This window comes from Nerophis ophidion, linkage group LG15 (assembly GCF_033978795.1).
Source record: "Nerophis ophidion isolate RoL-2023_Sa linkage group LG15, RoL_Noph_v1.0, whole genome shotgun sequence".
NCBI lineage: Eukaryota > Metazoa > Chordata > Actinopteri > Syngnathiformes > Syngnathidae > Nerophis > Nerophis ophidion.
Window position 1 is genome coordinate 1,299,766 of NC_084625.1, and position 20,921 is coordinate 1,320,686.

General features: G+C 39.4%; 1 protein-coding gene across 1 annotated transcript in view; it reads left to right on the forward strand.

Annotated features, from left to right (window-relative positions):
* The window catches only part of LOC133569897 (supervillin-like), a gene marked incomplete at its 5' end in the record, with an annotated part of 172,032 nt that overhangs the window by 134,091 nt on the left and 17,020 nt on the right, over positions 1–20,921 (forward strand). The window contains 9 exons of the mRNA XM_061922486.1: positions 1,576–1,751; positions 3,933–4,065; positions 4,128–4,404; positions 7,669–7,823; positions 9,018–9,123; positions 11,497–11,704; positions 13,710–13,843; positions 15,066–15,212; positions 19,427–19,570. Coding sequence (XP_061778470.1) covers positions 1,576–1,751; positions 3,933–4,065; positions 4,128–4,404; positions 7,669–7,823; positions 9,018–9,123; positions 11,497–11,704; positions 13,710–13,843; positions 15,066–15,212; positions 19,427–19,570 — 1,480 coding nt within the window. The remainder of the gene's footprint in view (positions 1–1,575; positions 1,752–3,932; positions 4,066–4,127; positions 4,405–7,668; positions 7,824–9,017; positions 9,124–11,496; positions 11,705–13,709; positions 13,844–15,065; positions 15,213–19,426; positions 19,571–20,921) is intronic.

A 20,921-nucleotide genomic window follows, 5' to 3' on the forward strand; every position in this document is an offset into this window, starting at 1 on the left:
AAAGTTCCCAATCGGCCTTGCGGAAGTTCCAACATTTATGTGGCCTGCTTGAGACTGGGACCATAGTTCTTGAGACCGTTACAAGCGAGGGTCGCTGTTGGGACCTTGGACACTTCTCTAAGACCCGGGTGTCCAAGTGGCAGCTATGTAGACCAGTGCTGGATTCATGTGGTCTGTCATGTTGGTAACCAGGTCAGCCACCTCATTTCACGTGACCCACCACGTCATTTGCTTTTCATGTCATTTAAAGTGGCCCGTCATGTTATTTAATTTGGTCTGTCATGTTATTTAAGTGGCCCGTCAGTTTATTTAAGGTGGTCTGTTATGGTATTTAAAGCGGCCCGTCATGTTATTTAATTTGGTCTGTCATGTTATTTAAGTGGCCCTTCAGTTTATTTAAGGTGGTCTGTTATGATATTTAAATGGGCCCGTCATGTTATTTATGTGGTCTGTCATTTTATTTAAAGTGGTCTGTTATGGTATTTAAAGTGGCCCGTCATGTTATTTATGTGGCCCGTCATTTTATTTAAGGTGGTCTGTTATGGTATTTAAAGTGGCCCGTCATGTTATTTATGTGGCCCGTCATTTTATTTAAAGTGGCCTGTTATGGTTTTTAAAGTGGCCCGTCATGTTATTTATGTGGTCCGTCATGTTATTTAATGTGGTCTGTTATGGTATTTTTTTGGTCTGTCATGTTATTTAAAGTGGTCTGTCATGTTATTTATGTGGTCTGTTATGGTATTCAAAGTGGCCCGTCATGTTATTTACGTGGTCTGTTATGTTAATTAACGTGGCCCTTCATATTATATGAAGTGGTCCGTCATGTTATTTAATGTGGTCTGTTATGGTATTTAAATTGGCCCGTCATGTTGTTTATGTGGTCTGTCATGTTATTTAAAGTGGCCCGTCATTTTATTTAACGTGGTCTGTTACGGTATTTAAATTGGCCCGTCATGTTGTTTATGTGGTCTGTCATGTTATTTAAAGTGGCACGTCATTTTATTTAATGTTGTCTGTAATGGTATTTAAAGTGGCCCGTCATGTTATTTATGTGCTCTGTTATGTTATTTAAAGTGGCCCGTCATGTTATATGAAGTGGTCTGTCATGTTTAATGTGGTCTGTCATGTTATTTAAAGTGGCCGTCATTTTATTTATGTGGTCTGTTATGGTATTTAAATGAGTTGCCCATCATTTTTTTTAAAGTGGCCTGTCATTTTATATACTGTGGTCTGTTATGGTATTTAATGTGGCCCGTCATGTTATTTATGTGGTCTGTCATGTTATTTAAATGAGTTGCCCATCATTTTTTTTAAAGTGGCCTGTCATTTTATATACTGTGGTCTGTTATGGTATTTAATGTGGCCCGTCATGTTAATTAATGTGGCCTGTCATGTTATATAAAGTGGTCCGTCATGTTATTTAATGTTGCCCATCATTTTATTTAATTTGGCCTGTGATGTTATTTAAAAGTGGCCCACAACGTCATTAAATGTGGTCCTCGGGCAGCTTAAGTGTGATGTAAAAGGTGTAGTCTGGAAGGAGTGGAAGACCTTGACCCGGGCCGCTGTGTCCAGGTTCTGGTGCTGGACTTTGGCAGTGAGATGTACATCTGGCATGGCAAGGAGGTGACCCTGGCACAGAAGAAGGTGGCCTTCCAGCTGGCCAAGCACCTGTGGAATGGCACCTTCGACTACACCAACTGTGACATCAACCCACTGGACCCTGGAGAATGTAACCCCCGCATCCCCAAGTAGGAAACACCACGTGACATCTCAGGGCTGTAGCCAACGCCATCACCAAGTAGGAAACACCACGTGACATCTCAGGGCTGTAGCCAACGCCATCACCAAGTAGGAAACACCACGTGACATCTTAGGGCTGTAGCCAACGCCATCACCAAGTAGGAAACACCACGTGACATCTCAGGGCTGTAGCCAACGCCATCACCAAGTAGGAAACACCACGTGACATCTTAGGGCTGTAGCCAACGCCATCACCAAGTAGGAAACACCACGTGACATCTTAGGGCTGTAGCCAACGCCATCACCAAGTAGGAAACACCATGTGACATCTTAGGGCTGTAGCCAACGCCATCACCAAGTAGGAAACACCACATGACACCTCAGGGCTGTAGCCAACGCCATCACCAAGTAGGAAACACCACGTGACATCTTAGGGCTGTAGCCAACGCCATCACCAAGTAGGAAACACCACGTGACATCTTAGGGCTGTAGCCAACGCCATCACCAAGTAGGAAACACCACGTGACATCTCAGGGCTGTAGCCAACGCCATCACCAAGTAGGAAACACCACGTGACATCTTAGGGCTGTAGCCAACGCCATCACCAAGTAGGAAACACCACGTGACATCTTAGGGCTGTAGCCAACGCCATCACCAAGTAGGAAACACCATGTGACATCTTAGGGCTGTAGCCAACGCCATCACCAAGTAGGAAACACCACATGACACCTCAGGGCTGTAGCCAACGCCATCACCAAGTAGGAAACACCACGTGACATCTTAGGGCTGTAGCCAACGCCATCACCAAGTAGGAAACACCATGTGACATCTTAGGGCTGTAGCCAACGCCATCACCAAGTAGGAAACACCACGTGACATCTCAGGGCTGTAGCCAACGCCATCACCAAGTAGGAAACACCACATGACACCTCAGGGCTGTAGCCAACGCCATCACCAAGTAGGAAACAGCACAAATATAGAACTCTTGTGGTGTATATTTCCAAAATAGCTATTAGAATGCTATTGCTGACATGCTAAGGTTAGCATGCTAGCAGTGGAGTACTATTAGCAAGCATCACTTTGACGTTGGAAAGGTAATTATTGAGCAGTCACATGTGATGATGTCATGCAGGAAAGGTAATTATTAAAAAAGTGAGATGTGATGATGTAATGCAGGAAAGGTAATGATTAAAAAGTGAGATGTGATGATGTCATGCAGGAAAGGTAATGATTAAAAAAGTGAGATGTGATGATGTCATGCAGGAAAGGTAATGATTAAACAAGTGATGATGTCATGCAGGAAAGGTAATGATTAAACAAGTGAGATGTGATGATGTCATGCAGGAAAGGTAATTATTAAATAGTGAGATGTGATGATGTCATGCAGGAAAGGTAATGATTAAACAAGTGAGATGTGATGATGTCATGCAGGAAAGGTAATTATTGAGCAGTCACATGTGATGATGTCATGCAGGAAAGGTAATTATTAAAAAAGTGAGATGTGATGATGTCATGCAGGAAAGGTAATGATTAAACAAGTGATGATGTCATGCAGGAAAGGTAATGATTAAACAAGTGAGATGTGATGATGTCATGTAGGAAAGGTAATTAGTAAACAAGTGAGATGTGATGATGTCATGCAGGAAAGGTAATGATTAAACAAGTGATGATGTCATGCAGGAAAGGTAATTATTAAACAAGTGATGATGTCATGCAGGAAAGGTAATGATTAAACAAGTGATGATGTCATGCAGGAAAGGTAATTATTAAACAAGTGATGATGTCATGCAGGAAAGGTAATGATTAAACAAGTGATGATGTCATGCAGGAAAGGTAATGATTAAACAAGTGAGATGTGATGATGTCATGCAGGAAAGGTAATTAGTAAACAAGTGAGATGTGATGATGTCATGCAGGAAAGGTAATGATTAAACAAGTGATGATGTCATGCAGGAAAGGTAATTATTAAACAAGTGATGATGTCATGCAGGAAAGGTAATGATTAAACAAGTGATGATGTCATGCAGGAAAGGTAATGATTAAACAAGTGATGATGTCATGCAGGAAAGGTAATGATTAAACAAGTGAGATGTGATGATGTCATGCAGGAAAGGTAATTATTAAACAAGTGATGATGTCATGCAGGAAAGGTAATGATTAAACAAGTGAGATGTGATGATGTCATGCAGGAAAGGACGAGGGCGTCCTGACTGGGCGCTGTTTGGCAGAGTGACTCATCACAATGAAACAGCCTTGTTTAAGGAGAAGTTCTTGGACTGGAGTGAGCCCACAACCACCATCAGGAGCAGCGGCGACCACCAGGTGGCGTGCACCTGTACAGCTAGCAACATGCTACGTTGGCGCTCATGTCTTCCTGTCCGCAGCAGCTGACTTCACACCGCCCTCGCGCCTTCCCCGCCGCTCGCATGATGGCGCCGCAGCGGGCGCCCGCACGCACCCTGGTGGACGGCGTGGATGTGGGGCGGGGCTACGGGCTGGTGGAGGTGGACGACCGGCGGTGCTACGAGGTGCGCACCTTGGACGTGGACGTCTGGCACATTCTGGAGTTTGACTACAGCCGCCTGCCGCGCCAAAGCATCGGCCAGTTCCACGAGGGCGACGCCTACGTGGTCAAGTGGAAGTTCATGGTCAGCACCGCAGGTCTGTACCACGCACTTGGTCACTTCCTGGGACATAAATGTAACACTTAACCACTTCCTGTGACATAAATGTACCACTTAACCACTTCCTGGGACATCAATGTAACACTTAACCACTTCCTGTGACATAAATGTAACACTTAACCACTTCCTGTGACATAAATGTAACACTTAACCACTTCCTGGGACATCAATGTAACACTTAACCACTTCCTGGGACATAGATGTACCACTTAACCACTTCCTGGGACATAAATGTAACACTTAACCACTTCCTGGGACATAGATGTACCACTTAACCACTTCCTGGGACATAGATGTACCACTTAACCACTTCCTGGGACATAAATGTAACACTTAACCACTTCCTGTGACATAAATGTACCACTTAACCACTTCCTGGGACATAAATGTAACACTTAACCACTTCCTGGGACATAAATGTAACACTTAACCACTTCCTAGGACATAAATGTAACACTTAACCACTTCCTGGGACATAAATCTAGCAGTTAACCACTTCCTGTAACATAAATGTACCACTTAACCACTAACTGTTACATAAATGTACTGCCTAACCACTTCCTGTGACATAAATCTAGTACTTAACCACTTCCTGGGACATAAATCTAGCAGTTAACCACTTCCTGGGACATAAATGTACCACGCAACTACTTCCTGTAACATAAATGTACCACTTAACCACTTCCTGGGACATAAATGTAACACTTAACCACTTCCTGGGACATAGATGTACCACTTAACCACTTCCTGGGACATAGATGTACCACTTAACCACTTCCTGGGACATAAATGTAACACTTAACCACTTCCTGTGACATAAATGTACCACTTAACCACTTCCTGGGACATAAATGTAACACTTAACCACTTCCTGGGACATAAATGTAACACTTAACCACTTCCTAGGACATAAATGTAACACTTAACCACTTCCTGGGACATAAATCTAGCAGTTAACCACTTCCTGTAACATAAATGTACCGCTTAACCACTAACTGTTACATAAATGTACTGCCTAACCACTTCCTGTGACATAAATCTAGTACTTAACCACTTCCTGGGACATAAATCTAGCAGTTAACCACTTCCTGGGACATAAATGTACCACGCAACTACTTCCTGTAACATAAATGTACCACTTAACCACTTCCTGGGACATAAATGTAGCACTTAACCACTTCCTGGGACTTACATCTAGCAGTTAACCACTTCCTGAGACATAAATGTAACACTTAACCACTTCCTGGGACATAAATGTACTACTTAACCACTTCCTGGGACATAAATGTACCACTTAACCACTTCCTAAGACATAAATGTAACACTTAACCACTTCCTGGGACATAAATCTAGCAGTTAACCACTTCCTGTAACATAAATGTACCGCTTAACCACTTCCTGGGACATAAATCTAGCAGTTAACCACTTCCTGTAACATAAATGTACCGCTTAACCACTTCCTGGGACATAAATCTAGCAGTTAACCACTTCCTGTAACATAAATGTACCACTTAACCACTAACTGTTACATAAATGTACTGCCTAACCACTTCCTGTGACATAAATGTAACACTTAACCACTTCCTGGGACATAAATGTACCGCTTAACCACTTCCTGTGACATCAATGTACCCCCTAACCACTTCCTGGAACATAAATCTAGCATTCAACCACTTCCCGGGACCAAAATGTACCACGCAACTACTTCCTGTTACATAAATGTACCGCCTTACCACTTCCTGAGACGTAAATGTACCACTTAACCACTTTACTGTGACACAAATATACCACTTTAACAACTTCCTGTGACTTAAATTAACCACATAACGACTTCCTGTGAAATAAATGTACCACCTAATTACTTCATGTGATAATTACTTTTATTTTACCATGTAATGACTTCCTGTGACGTAAATGAACAACATAACTGTGACATAAATTAACAATGGCTTCCTGTGAAATAAATGTACCACAGAGCGACTTCCTGTGACGTAAATGTACCACATAATGACTTCCTGTGATAATTACTTTTATTTTACCACATAATGACTTCCTGTGACATACATGTACAACTTAACAAATTCCTGTGACATAAATGTCCCACATGATGACTTCCTGTGACATAAATGTACCACACAGTGACTTCCTGTGACATAAATGTACCACATAATGACTTCCTGTGATAATTACTTTTATTTTACCACGTAATAACTTCCTGTGACATACATGTACAACTTAACAAATTCCTGTGACATAAATGTCCCACATAATGACTTCCTGTGACGTAAATGTCCCACATAATGACTTCCTGTGACGTAAATGTCCCACATAATGACTTCCTGTGACGTAAATGTCCCACATAATGACTTCCTGTGACGTAAATGTCCCACATAATGACTTCCTGTGATAATTACTTTTATTTTACCACGTAATAACTTCCTGTGACATACATGTACAACTTAACAAATTCCTGTGACATTAATGTCCCACATAATGACTTCCTGTGACATAAATGTACCACACAGTGACTTCCTGTGACATAAATGTCCCACATAACGACTTCCTGTGACATAAATGTCCCACATAACGACTTCCTGTGACGTAAATGTCCCACATAATGACTTCCTGTGACGTAAATGTCCCACATAATGACTTCCTGTGACATAAATGTCCCACATAACGACTTCCTGTGACATAAATGTCCCACATAACGACTTCCTGTGACGTAAATGTCCCACATAACGACTTCCTGTGACATAAATGTCCCACATAACGACTTCCTGTGACATAAATGTCCCACATAACGACTTCCTGTGACGTAAATGTCCCACATAATGACTTCCTGTGACATAAATGTCCCACATAACGACTTCCTGTGACGTAAATGTACCACATAATGACTTCCTGTGATAATTACTTTTATTTTACCACGTAATAACTTCCTGTGACATACATGTACAACTTAACAAATTCCTGTGACGTAAATGTCCCACATAGTGACTTCCTGTGACGTAAATGTTCCACATAATGACTTCCTGTGACGTAAATGTCCCACATAATGACTTCCTGTGACATAAATGTACCACACAGTGACTTCCTGTGACATAAATGTACCACATAGTGACTTCCTGTGACATAAATGTATCACACAGTGACTTCCTGTGATCATTTCTTTGATTTGACCACATTTCTGTGACCATTCCCTTCATATAAAAAGTCTTCCTGTTCCCCTTCCTGTCAGTGGGGAAGCATGAGAAGCCCGAGCAGAAGAAGAGTGCAGGACCCGGGAGAGAGAAGTGCTGCTACTTCTTCTGGCAAGGTCGCAACTCCACCATCAGCGAGAAAGGAACGTCCGCCCTCATGACCTTGGAACTGGACCAGGAGCGAGGAGCTCAGGTAAACAAACATCGTCTCCCGCAGTCTTTTATTTTGACAGTTTTCAAAGGATTACTGACAAAACTCTACAAACACACAACAATGTTTTCCTCACGCCCAACAATTTGCAAGTAAAAAAACAAACAAATGTTTTCAATTAAAGAAGACATTTCTCAAATAATTTTTTTTTTCTTCAATAAAAATAAACTTTTGGGAGTTTTATAAAAAAAAATATTTTCCTCATTTAAGAAAATGATTCTTAAATTTCAAAAAAATGATTCAATTAAAAAAATATTCTCAAGTAAAAATATTTTCATCAAAAAACTATTGGAAAGTTAAAAAAAAGAAGGTATTTTCTTTAGTTAATAAAGATTTCCAAGTGAAAAAAAATATTTTCAATTCAAATGATTTTCAAGTTAAAAACATACATGATAATTAAAACTAAACAAGTTAAAAAAAACATACATGTTTTTCATTAAAATGATTTGCAAGTCAAAAAACATTTTTACATAAAAAGTTGTAGTTTAAAAATAGTTTATCAGGTCAAAATATTGTATTCAATTAAAGTACTAATTTGCAAGTACAAAAATGGTTATTGAATAAAAAAAAAATAGTTCTTGAATAAAAAAAAATATTTTCAACCAAACAATTTTCTTCAAGTAAAAAAAAAAATCATGAATTTAAAAAAAAAAAACGAAAAAGAAAAATTTGCAAGTACAAAAAATTTATTTGGTTTAAATAAAAAAAAACAATTTGAAAATATAAAAATGTTTATTCAGTTAAACGATCACAATAAAAAAAACTATTTTCTTCAATATGGAAAATAAATTGCAAGTATAAAAACTAATTTCGGCAAGTATAACATTTCAACAAGTTCAACCTGTAAGTTAACCTCTCTTTCTTCTTTTTGACTATTAACTCCCCATCCTGCTTTTTCTTCCCTATGTGTGGTGGATGGCACCATGCGCTAATAACAGTTGCTCTAACTGCCCTAAAATGACTCAGCGGCCCCACCTGTTGTAGAATCACAGGTGCCCTGAGTACAGGTGTGTGCATCAATATACCTGCCTGAACAAAATCCATTTTATATTTGGGAATATTTTTTCTTTTTAATGGAAGAAAATAGTTTTCATACTTGTGAATGTTTCTTTTACTTGAATACTTTTTGTACGTGTGCTTTGTTGGCAAAAATGTCAAATGTTGACTGTGCCTCAGATCCAAGTCCAGCAGGGCAAAGAGCCGGCGTGTTTCCTGCAGTGCTTCAGAGGAGGCATGGTGGTCCACGCTGGGAGGAGAGAGGAAGACCAGGACAACTCACAGTGTAAGAGACACAACAAAGATGGCTTTTCTTCAACTGAGGGACACATGTGGAGGACATTTTCATACTTTTCACTTCCAAAAGCATTCCAGCGCCGCTCAATTTATGAAAGTTCCTGCAGTCAGTAAAGTGCTCAAAGAAGTCATCTAGTAATAGTTCTCTCACTTTCAACACTTAAATATGGCTCAACTTCACATGTATTTACCTCTCATAATAATAATAATAATAAACAACACTTTACATTGAGCAAAAAAGATAATACAAATACATAAAAATAAAAACTCGAACTAACACGCATATATTTAAAAGAAAAGTGTTTCTTCATGACAAAAAACACAAAAAGTGAAATAATGAGCTGAAAACATTTGATATAATATTTGATGAAGTCTTTGCAGCTTCTAAAATAATTCACAACAACGTTGATTTGGAGAAATTATTTTTTAGAACAATGACAAATAAATACCAAATACAACTAAATATGTCAGGGATCCAAAAAGGTGTCTAAAATTATTTATTTTACTTTCTACACTTAAATCTTTTCACCAGATGACATTCTTGAAATAACACAATAAAGTGAATACTAGCAAACATTTGTTAAAAAGCTAGTAGTTAAAATGTTAGTTAAGTACAACAATATTTGGCTGTAAGTCTGCAGCAAACAAACACAAATAGTCACAAAGTTGTCATTCATGACTGAAAGATGATAAGTACATGTAAGTTAGTAATAATAATAATAATAATGTGATGATGTGTGCAATAATAGTAATAATAACAATAATAATAATGTGATGATGTGATGTGTGCAATAATAATAATAAAAAAATAATGATAATGTGACGTGTGCAATAATAACAATAATAATAATGTGATGTGATGTGTGCAATAATGATAATAATAATAATAATAATAATGTGGTGATGTGTGCAATAATAATAACAATAATAATAATAATGTGATGTGTGCAATAATAATAATAATAATAATAATAATGTGATGATGTGATGTGTGCAATAATAATAATAATAATGTGATGTGTGCAATAATAGTAATAATAATAATAATAATGCTAATGTGACGTGTGCAATAATAATGTGATGATGTGATGTGTGCAATAATGATAATAATAATAATAATGTGATGATGTGATGTGTGCAATAATAACAATAATAATAATAATGTGATGTGTGCAATAATAATAATAATAATAATGTGATGATGTGATGTGTGCAATAATAATAATAATAATAATGTGATGATGTGATGTGTGCAATAATAATAATAATAATAATAATAATAATAATGTGGTGATGTGTGCAATAATAACAATAATAATAATAATGTAATGTGTGCAATATTAATAATAATAATAATAATAATAATAATAATGTGATGATGTGATGTGTGCAATAATAATAATAATAATAATAATGTGATGATGTGATGTGTGCAATAATAATAATAATGATAATAATAATAATGTGATGATGTGATGTGTGCAATAATAATAATAATAATAATAATAATAATGTGGTGATGTGTGCAATAATAACAATAATAATAATAATGTAATGTGTGCAATATTAATAATAATAATAATAATAATAATAATGTGATGATGTGATGTGTGCAATAATAATAATAATAATAATGTAATGTGTGCAATATTAATAATAATAATAATAATAATAATAATGTGATGATGTGATGTGTGCAATAATAGTAATAATAATAATAATAATGCTAATGTGACGTGTGCAATAATAATAATAATGTGATGATGTGATGTGTGCAATAATAATAACAATAATAATAATAATATTATTATTGGTGGCATAGCTCGGTTGGTAGAGTGGCCGTGCCAGCAACTTGAGAGTTGCAGGTTCGATCGCCGTTTCCACCATCCTAGTCACTGCCGTTGTGTCCTTGGGCAAGACACTTTACCCACCTGCTCCCAGTGCCACCCACACTGCTTTAAATGGAACTCAGATATTGGCTTTCACTATGTAAAGCGCTTTGAGTCACTTGAGAAAAGCGCTATATAAATATAATTCAATTCAAAAAAATTCAATTGAATAATAATAATAATGTGATGATGTGACGTGTGCAATAATATTAATAATAATAACAATGTGATGTGTTCAATAATAATAATAATAATAATACTAATGATGTAATAATGTGATGTGTTCAATAATAATAATAATAATAATAATAATACTAATGTAATAATGTGACGTGTGCAATAATAATAATAATACTAATGTAATAATGTGATGTGTGCAATAATAATAATAATAATACTAATGATGTAATAATGTGACGTGTGCAATAATAATAATAATAATAATGATGATGTAATAATGTGATGATGTGCAGGTGATTGGCGGCTGTACTGCGTGAGAGGGGAGGCGGAGCTAGAGAGCCACCTGGTGGAGGTGGTGTGTCACTGCAGCAGCCTGCGCTCCAGAGCCTCCATGTTGTTGCTCAACAGCACGCGGGCACACCTCCACCTGTGGCACGGCTGCAAGGCCCCGCCCCGCACACGCCTCCTCGCCAACATGGCCGCCGCCAGGATGCAGCAACTGTAAGCCACCGCGGGAACACAGGAAGTTGTCCTCTACCAGACAGGAAGTGTGCCGAGTTGTCTTCCAGGAGACAGGAAGTTGTCCTCTACCAGACAGGAAGTGTGCCGAGTTGTCCTCTAGTACACAGGAAGTTGTCCTCTAGTACACAGGAAGTGTGCCGAGTTGTCCTCCAGGAGACAGGAAGTTGTCCTCTAGTACACAGGAAGTGTGCCGAGTTGTCCTCCAGGAGACAGGAAGTTGTCCTCTAGTACACAGGAAGTGTGCCGAGTTGTCCTCCAGGAGACAGGAAGTTATCCTCTAGGAGACAGGAAGTGTGTGTAGTTATCCTCTAGTACACAGGAAGTTGTCCTCTAGTACACAGGAAGTGTGTCTAGTTTTCCTCTAGGAGACAGGAAGTTCTCCTCTAGGAGACAGGAAGTGTGTGTAGTTGTCCCCTAGGAGACAGGAAGTTCTCCTCTAGGAGACAGGAAGTGTGTGTAGTTATCCTCTAGTACACAGGAAGTTGTCCTCTAGGAGACAGGAAGTGTGTATAGTTTTCCTCTAGAAGACAGGAAGTTCTCCTCTAGGAGACAGGAAGTGAAGTGTGTGAATTATATTTATATAGCGCTTTTCTCTAGTGACTCAAAGCGCTTTACATAGTGAAACCCAATAACTAAGTTACATTTAAAGCAGTGTGGGTGGCACTGGGAGCACGTGGGTAAAGTGTCTTGCCCAAGGACACAACGGCAGTGACTAGGATGGCGGAAGTGGGAATCGAACCTGCAACCCTCAAATTGCTGGCACGGCCACTCTACCAACCGAGCTATACCGCCCCCTAGGAGACAGGAAGTTGTCCTCTAGGAGACAGGAAGTGTGTCTAGTTTTCCTCTAGGAGACAGGAAGTTCTCCTCTAGGAGACAGGAAGTGTGTGTAGTTGTCTTCCAGGAGACAGGAAGTTCTCCTCTAGGAGACAGGAAGTGTGTAGTTGTCCTCCAGGAGACAGGAAGTGTGTGTGTAGTTGTCTTCCAGGAGACAGGAAGTTCTCCTCTAGGAGACAGGAAGTGTGTAGTTGTCCTCCAGGAGACAGGAAATTGTCCTAAAGGATACAGGAAGTGTATGTGTGTAGTTGTCCTCCAGGAGACAGGAAGTGTGTGTGTAGTTGTCCTCCAGGAGACAGGAAGTGTGTGTGTAGTTGTCCTCCAGGAGACAGGAAGTTGTCCTCTAGGAGACAGGAAGTTGTTCTCTACAAGCAGGAAATGTGTAAACAACACTTTTTAGTTGTCCTCTTGAGGAAAGGAAGTTTGTATCATTGTGTAAACGACACTTGTTGTGTAGTTGTATCATTGTGTAACAAGTGTTGTGTAGTTGTATCATTGTGTAACAAGTGTTGTGTAGTTGTCCTGTAGAAGCAGGAAGTGTGTATCATTGTGTATAAGAATAAATGTTGTGTAATTGTAGGATTGTGTACATGTTGTGTAGTTGTATGATTGTGTGTAAGAAGTTGACATGTTGTGTAGTTGTATGATTGTATGTAAAAATGTGTACATGTTGTGTAGTTGTATGATTTTATGTAAGAAGACATGTTGTGTAGTTGTATGATTGTGTGTATGTTGTGTAGTTGTATGATTTTCTGTAAGAAGACATGTTGTATGATTGTGTGTATGTTGTGTAGTTGTATGATTGTGTGTAAGAAGATGACATGTTGTGTAGTTGTATGATTGTGTACATGTTGTGTAGTTGTATGATTGTGTGTAAGAAGATGACATGTTGTGTAGTTGTATGATTGTGTACATGTTGTGTAGTTGTATGATTGTGTGTAAGAAGATGACATGTTGTGTAGTTGTATGATTGTATGTAAAAATGTGTACATGTTGTGTAGTTGTATGATTGTGTACATGTTGTGTAGTTGTATGATTGTGTGTAAGAAGATGACATGTTGTGTAGTTGTATGATTGTATGTAAGAAGACATGTTGTATGATTGTGTGTATGTTGTGTAGTTGTATGATTGTGTGTATGTTGTGTAGTTGTCCCCTAGAAGCAGGACTACACAACAGCAGCCAAGTGAAGATCCAAGAAGTTGAAGAAGGAAAAGAAGACAGTGACTTCTGGAAGTCTCTCGGGGGGCGGGACAGGAAGTCGTATGACTGCATGCTGCAAGGTGTGTCACACCTTTCAAAGTAAAAGTGCTGCACATTTATTTCATATTGTTGTAGTGAACATGACACATTCATTACACTTTCAAAAAGTAAAGGTAGTGCACGTGTTCTACATAAACATAAAGTTACAATAACACACACACACACACATATATATATATATATAGTTTACTTATTTCAAAGTAAAAGTAGCGCACATTTTTTTTACACCTTTCAAAGTAAAAGTAGCAAACATTTATGGTTTTAAGTAAATATTACACATTTCTAAGTCAGATTTATTAAATTATTTAAAGCAAAAATAAAACATGAAATATTTTAAAAGAAAACTAGCACGCATTACACCTTTCAAAGTAAAAGTACCGCACTTTATATATAATTTTCAAGTAAAAACAAACACATTTGTTTCAAGTCAAAGTAGCACACAGCACTTTTCAAAGTAAAAAGAACACATTTATTTCACATTTAGGGTCTAAATTTTTTTGCACTTTTCAAAGTAAAGGTAGAGCACATTTCTTACATATGTTAATTAAAGTAAAACTAAAACACATTTACTACCTTCAAGGATAAAAGTCAATCACATTTACATCTTTCAAAATAAAAACATTACAGATTGACATATTTCAAAATAAAATGACACATTAACATTTTTCATAATAAAATCACACCTTTGTCTTTCAAAATAAAAATATCACACATTAATTTTTTGAAAATAAAAACAACACATTTACATCTTTCAAAATAAAAACATTACACAATATTTCATGTTTCTAACAAAAAGCAGCACCATGTATTGCATCTTTCAAAGTAAAAGAAGCACACATTTTAATCTTTCAAAATAAAAATATCACAGCTTTATATTTTTCAAAATAAACGCAGCACACATTTTAACGTTTCAAAGTAGCACTCATTTTATTCTTTTAAAGTAAAAATATCACACATTTACATCTTTCAAAATAAAACCCCACAATATTACATGTGTCAATATAGAAAAAGCCCACAATATTACACGTTTCAAAATAAAAGCAGCACCTATGTATTGCATCGTTCAAAGTAAAAGTATCCCACATTTCAATCTTTGAAAATAAAACCTTACACATGTTTCAAAGTAAAAGCATCTGCTGTCAGGTGTTTGTGTGAGTGCATGAGGTGCAGATGAAATACTTCCAGGTGAAGTCTGAGAAACAGACAAATGTGTGTGGCTGATGTGTGACCTTTGACCCCCAGACCCCGGCAGGTTCAACTTCACTCCTCGTCTTTTCCACCTGAGCAGCAGCTCGGGAGACTTTGCTGCTGTGGACCTGACCAGAGAGTCCAGCGGAGTCCAGCCCATGCCCTTCCTGCAGGAAGACCTGTACTCTGTGGACCAGCCAGGTAGCGAGCGTCACACCTCAACATGTCTAACAGTACTTCCTGTCTGCTCCCGACCATCACACCTCAACATGTCTAACAGTACTTCCTGTCTGCTCCCGACCATCACACTTCAACATGTCTAACAGTACTTCCTGTCTGCTTCCGACCATCACACTTCAACATGTCTAACAGTACTTCCTGTCTGCTCCCGACCATCACACCTCAACATGTCTAACAGTACTTCCTGTCTGCTTCCGACCATCACACTTCAACATGTCTAACAGTACTTCCTGTCTGCTCCCGACCATCACACCTCAACATGTCTAACAGTACTTCCTGTCTGCTTCCGACCATCACACTTCAACATGTCTAACAGTACTTCCTGTCTGCTCCCGACCATCACACCTCAACATGTCTAACAGTACTTCCTGTCTGCTCCCGACCATCACACTTCAACATGTCTAACAGTACTTCCTGTCTGCTCCCGACCATCACACCTCAACATGTCTAACAGTACTTCCTGTCTGCTTCCGACCATCACACTTCAACATGTCTAACAGTACTTCCTGTCTGCTCCCGACCATCACACCTCAACATGTCTAACAGTACTTCCTGTCTGCTCCCGACCATCACACTTCAACATGTCTAACAGTACTTCCTGTCTGCTCCCGACCATCACACTTCAACATGTCTAACAGTACTTCCTGTCTGCTCCCGACCATCACACTTCAACATGTCTAACAGTACTTCCTGTCTGCTCCCGACCATCACACTTCAACATGTCTAACAGTACTTCCTGTCTGCTCCCGACCATCACACTTCAACATGTCTAACAGTACTTCCTGTCTGCTCCCGACCATCACACCTCAACATGTCTAACAGTACTTCCTGTCTGCTCCCGACCATCACACTTCAACATGTCTAACAGTACTTCCTGTCTGCTCCCGACCATCACACTTCAACATGTCTAACAGTACTTCCTGTCTGCTTCCGACCATCACACTTCAACATGTCTAACAGTACTTCCTGTCTGCTCCCGACCATCACACCTCAACATGTCTAACAGTACTTCCTGTCTGCTTCCGACCATCACACTTCAACATGTCTAACAGTACTTCCTGTCTGCTCCCGACCATCACACTTCAACATGTCTAACAGTACTTCCTGTCTGCTCCCGACCATCACACCTCAACATGTCTAACAGTACTTCCTGTCTGCTCCCGACCGTCACACCTCAACATGTCTAACAGTACTTCCTGTCTGCTCCCGACCATCACACCTCAACATGTCTAACAGTACTTCCTGTCTGCTCCCGACCATCACACCTCAACATGTCTAACAGTACTTCCTGTCTGCTCCCGACCATCACACCTCAACATGTCTAACAGTACTTCCTGTCTGCTCCCGACCATCACACTTCAACATGTCTAACACCGAGAGTACTCCCGACCATCACACTTCAACATGTCTAACACTGAGAGTACTCCCGACCATCACACTTCAACATGACTAACACTGAGAGTACTTCCGACCATCACATTTCAACATGTCTAACACCGAGAGTACTCCCGACCATCACACTTCAACATGTCTAACACTGAGAGTACTCCCGACCATCACACTTCAACATGTCTAACACCGAGAGTACTCCCGACCATCACACTTCAACATGACTAACACTGAGAGTACTTCCGACCATCACATTTCAACATGTCTAACACCGAGAGTACTTCTGACCATCACACCTCAACATGTCTAACACTGAGAGTACTTCCGACCATCACACTTCAACATGTCTAACACAGAGAGTACTTCCGACCATCACACTTCAACATGTCTAACACAGAGAGTACTTCCGACCATCACACTTCAACATGTCTAACACCGAGAGTACTCCCGACCATCACACTTCAACATGTCTAACACTGAGAGTACTTCTGACCATCACACCTCAACATGTCTAACACTGAGAGTACTTCCGACCATCACACTTCAACATGTCTAACACAGAGAGTACTTCCGACCATCACACTTCAACATGTCTAACACAGAGAGTACTTCCGACCATCACACTTCAACATGTCTAACACCGAGAGTACTCCCGACCATCACACTTCAACATGACTAACACTGAGAGTACTTCCGACCATCACACTTCAACATGTCTAACACTGAGAGTACTTCCGACCATCACATTTCAACATGTCTAACACCGAGAGTACTCCCGACCATCACACTTCAACATGTCTAACACTGAGAGTACTTCTGACCATCACACTTCAACATGTCTAACACAGAGAGTACTTCCGACCATCACACTTCAACATGTCTAACACAGAGAGTACTTCCGACCATCACACTTCAACATGTCTAACACAGAGAGTACTTCCGACCATCACACTTCAACATGTCTAACACTGAGAGTACTTCCGACCATCACACTTCAACATGTCTAACACAGAGAGTACTTCCGACCATCACACTTCAACATGTCTAACACAGAGAGTACTTCCGACCATCACACTTCAACATGTCTAACACCGAGAGTACTCCCGACCATCACACTTCAACATGTCTAACACTGAGAGTACTTCTGACCATCACACCTCAACATGTCTAACACTGAGAGTACTTCCGACCATCACACTTCAACATGTCTAACACAGAGAGTACTTCCGACCATCACACTTCAACATGTCTAACACAGAGAGTACTTCCGACCATCACACTTCAACATGTCTAACACCGAGAGTACTCCCGACCATCACACTTCAACATGACTAACACTGAGAGTACTTCCGACCATCACACTTCAACATGTCTAACACTGAGAGTACTTCCGACCATCACATTTCAACATGTCTAACACCGAGAGTACTCCCGACCATCACACTTCAACATGTCTAACACTGAGAGTACTTCTGACCATCACACTTCAACATGTCTAACACAGAGAGTACTTCCGACCATCACACTTCAACATGTCTAACACAGAGAGTACTTCCGACCATCACACTTCAACATGTCTAACACAGAGAGTACTTCCGACCATCACACTTCAACATGTCTAACACTGAGAGTACTTCCGACCATCACACCTCAACATGTCTAACACAGAGAGTACTTCCGACCATCACACTTCAACATGTCTAACACAGAGAGTACTTCCGACCATCACACTTCAACATGTCTAACACTGAGAGTACTTCCGACCATCACACCTCAACATGTCTAACACAGAGAGTACTTCCGACCATCACACTTCAACATGTCTAACACAGAGAGTACTTCCGACCATCACACTTCAACATGTCTAACACAGAGAGTACTTCCGACCATCACACCTCAACATGTCTAACACAGAGAGTACTTCCGACCATCACACTTCAACATGTCTAACACAGAGAGTACTTCCGACCATCACACTTCAACATGTCTAACACTGAGAGTACTCCCGACCATCACACTTCAACATGTCTAACACTGAGAGTACTTCCGACCATCACACTTCAACATGACTAACACTGAGAGTACTTCCGACCATCACACTTCAACATGTCTAACACTGAGAGTACTTCCGACCATCACACTTCAACATGTCTAACACTGAGAGTACTTCCGACCATCACACCTCAACATGTCTAACACAGAGAGTACTTCCGACCATCACACTTCAACATGTCTAACACAGAGAGTACTTCCGACCATCACACTTCAACATGTCTAACACTGAGAGTACTTCCGACCATCACACTTCAACATGTCTAACACAGAGAGTACTTCCGACCATCACACTTCAACATGTCTAACACAGAGAGTACTTCCGACCATCACACTTCAACATGTCTAACACTGAGAGTACTTCCGACCATCACACCTCAACATGTCTAACACAGAGAGTACTTCCGACCATCACACTTCAACATGTCTAACACAGAGAGTACTTCCGACCATCACACTTCAACATGTCTAACACTGAGAGTACTTCCGACCATCACACTTCAACATGTCTAACACAGAGAGTACTTCCGACCATCACACTTCAACATGTCTAACACAGAGAGTACTTCCGACCATCACACTTCAACATGTCTAACACTGAGAGTACTTCCGACCATCACACCTCAACATGTCTAACACAGAGAGTACTTCCGACCATCACACTTCAACATGTCTAACACAGAGAGTACTCCCGACCATCACACTTCAACAAGTACTTCCTGTCTGCTCCTCAGCTTTGTTCCTGCTGGACAACCACCACGAGGTCTACCTGTGGCAGGGCTGCTGGCCTCAGGACTCTCAAAGAACTGGATCTGCACCTGTGCGCTGGGACCTGGACAGGAAGTGTGCCATGGAGACCGTGCTGCAGTACTGTGCAGGTACTGCATTCAAGTAGTAATACTACTTTATTGAAGTGTTAGCACTACTGTGCAGGTACTGCATTCAAGTAGTAATACTACTCTATTGAAGTGTTAGCACTACTCTACAGGTACTGCATTCAAGTATTAGTACTACTCTACAGGTACTGCATTCAAGTAGTAGTACTGCATTCAAGTGTTAGTACTACTGTACAGGTACAGCATTCAAGTGTTAGTACCACTGTATTGAAGTATTAGCACTACTGTACAGGTATTGCATTCAAGTATTAGTACTATACAGGTACTTCATTCAAGTAGTAGTACTGCTGTATTGAAATATTCAACTACTGTACAGGTACTGCATTGTAGTATTAGTACTACTGTAATGAAGTATTAGAAATAATGTGAAGGTACAGCATGAAATTATTAGTACTTCTGTAATGATGTATTCGTACTACTTTGAAGTATTAGTACTAGTGTGAGGTATTACTGCTGGTGTAATGAAGTATTAGTACTAGTGTGATGAAGTGTTAGTTATTAGTACTTCTCTAATGATGTATTCGTACTACTTTGAAGTATTAGTACTAGTGTGAGGTATTACTGCTGGTGTAATGAAGTATTAGTACTAGTGTGATGAAGTGTTAGTACTACTGTAAAGGTACCACATTGAAGTATTAGTACTAGGGTGAAGAAGTATTACTACCACTGTAAAGGTACCACATTTAAGTATTAGTACTAGTGTGATGACGTATTAGTACAATTGTAAAGGTACCACATTGATATTAGTACTAGTGTGATGACGTATTAGTACAATTGTAAAGGTACCACATTGATATTAGTACTAGTGCGACAAGGTAATAGTGCTAGTGTAATGAAGTATTAGTACTACTGCAAAGGTACCACATTGATGTATTAGTACTAGTGTGAAGAAACATTAATACTACTGTAAAGGTACCACATTGAAGTATTAGTACTAGGGTGATGAAGTATTATTACTAATGTAGTGTATTTCTCATCAAAGAATCCTTCAAGACCTCCTATGGCCTATGAAGTATTATTACTAGTGTAATGAAGTATTAGTACTAGTGTAATGAAGTATTAGTACTAGTGTAATGAAGTATTAGTACTAGAGTAATGTAGTATTAGTACTAGGGTGATGAAGTATTATTACTAATGTAGTGTATTTCTCATCAAAGAATCCTTCAAGACCTCCTATGGCCTATGAAGTATTATTACTAGTGTAATGAAGTATTAGTACTAGTGTAATGAAGTATTATTACTAGTGTAATGAAGTATTAGTACTAGAGCAATGTAGTATTAGTACTAGAGTAGCAAAGTATTAGTACTAGAGTAATGAAGTATTAGTACAGAG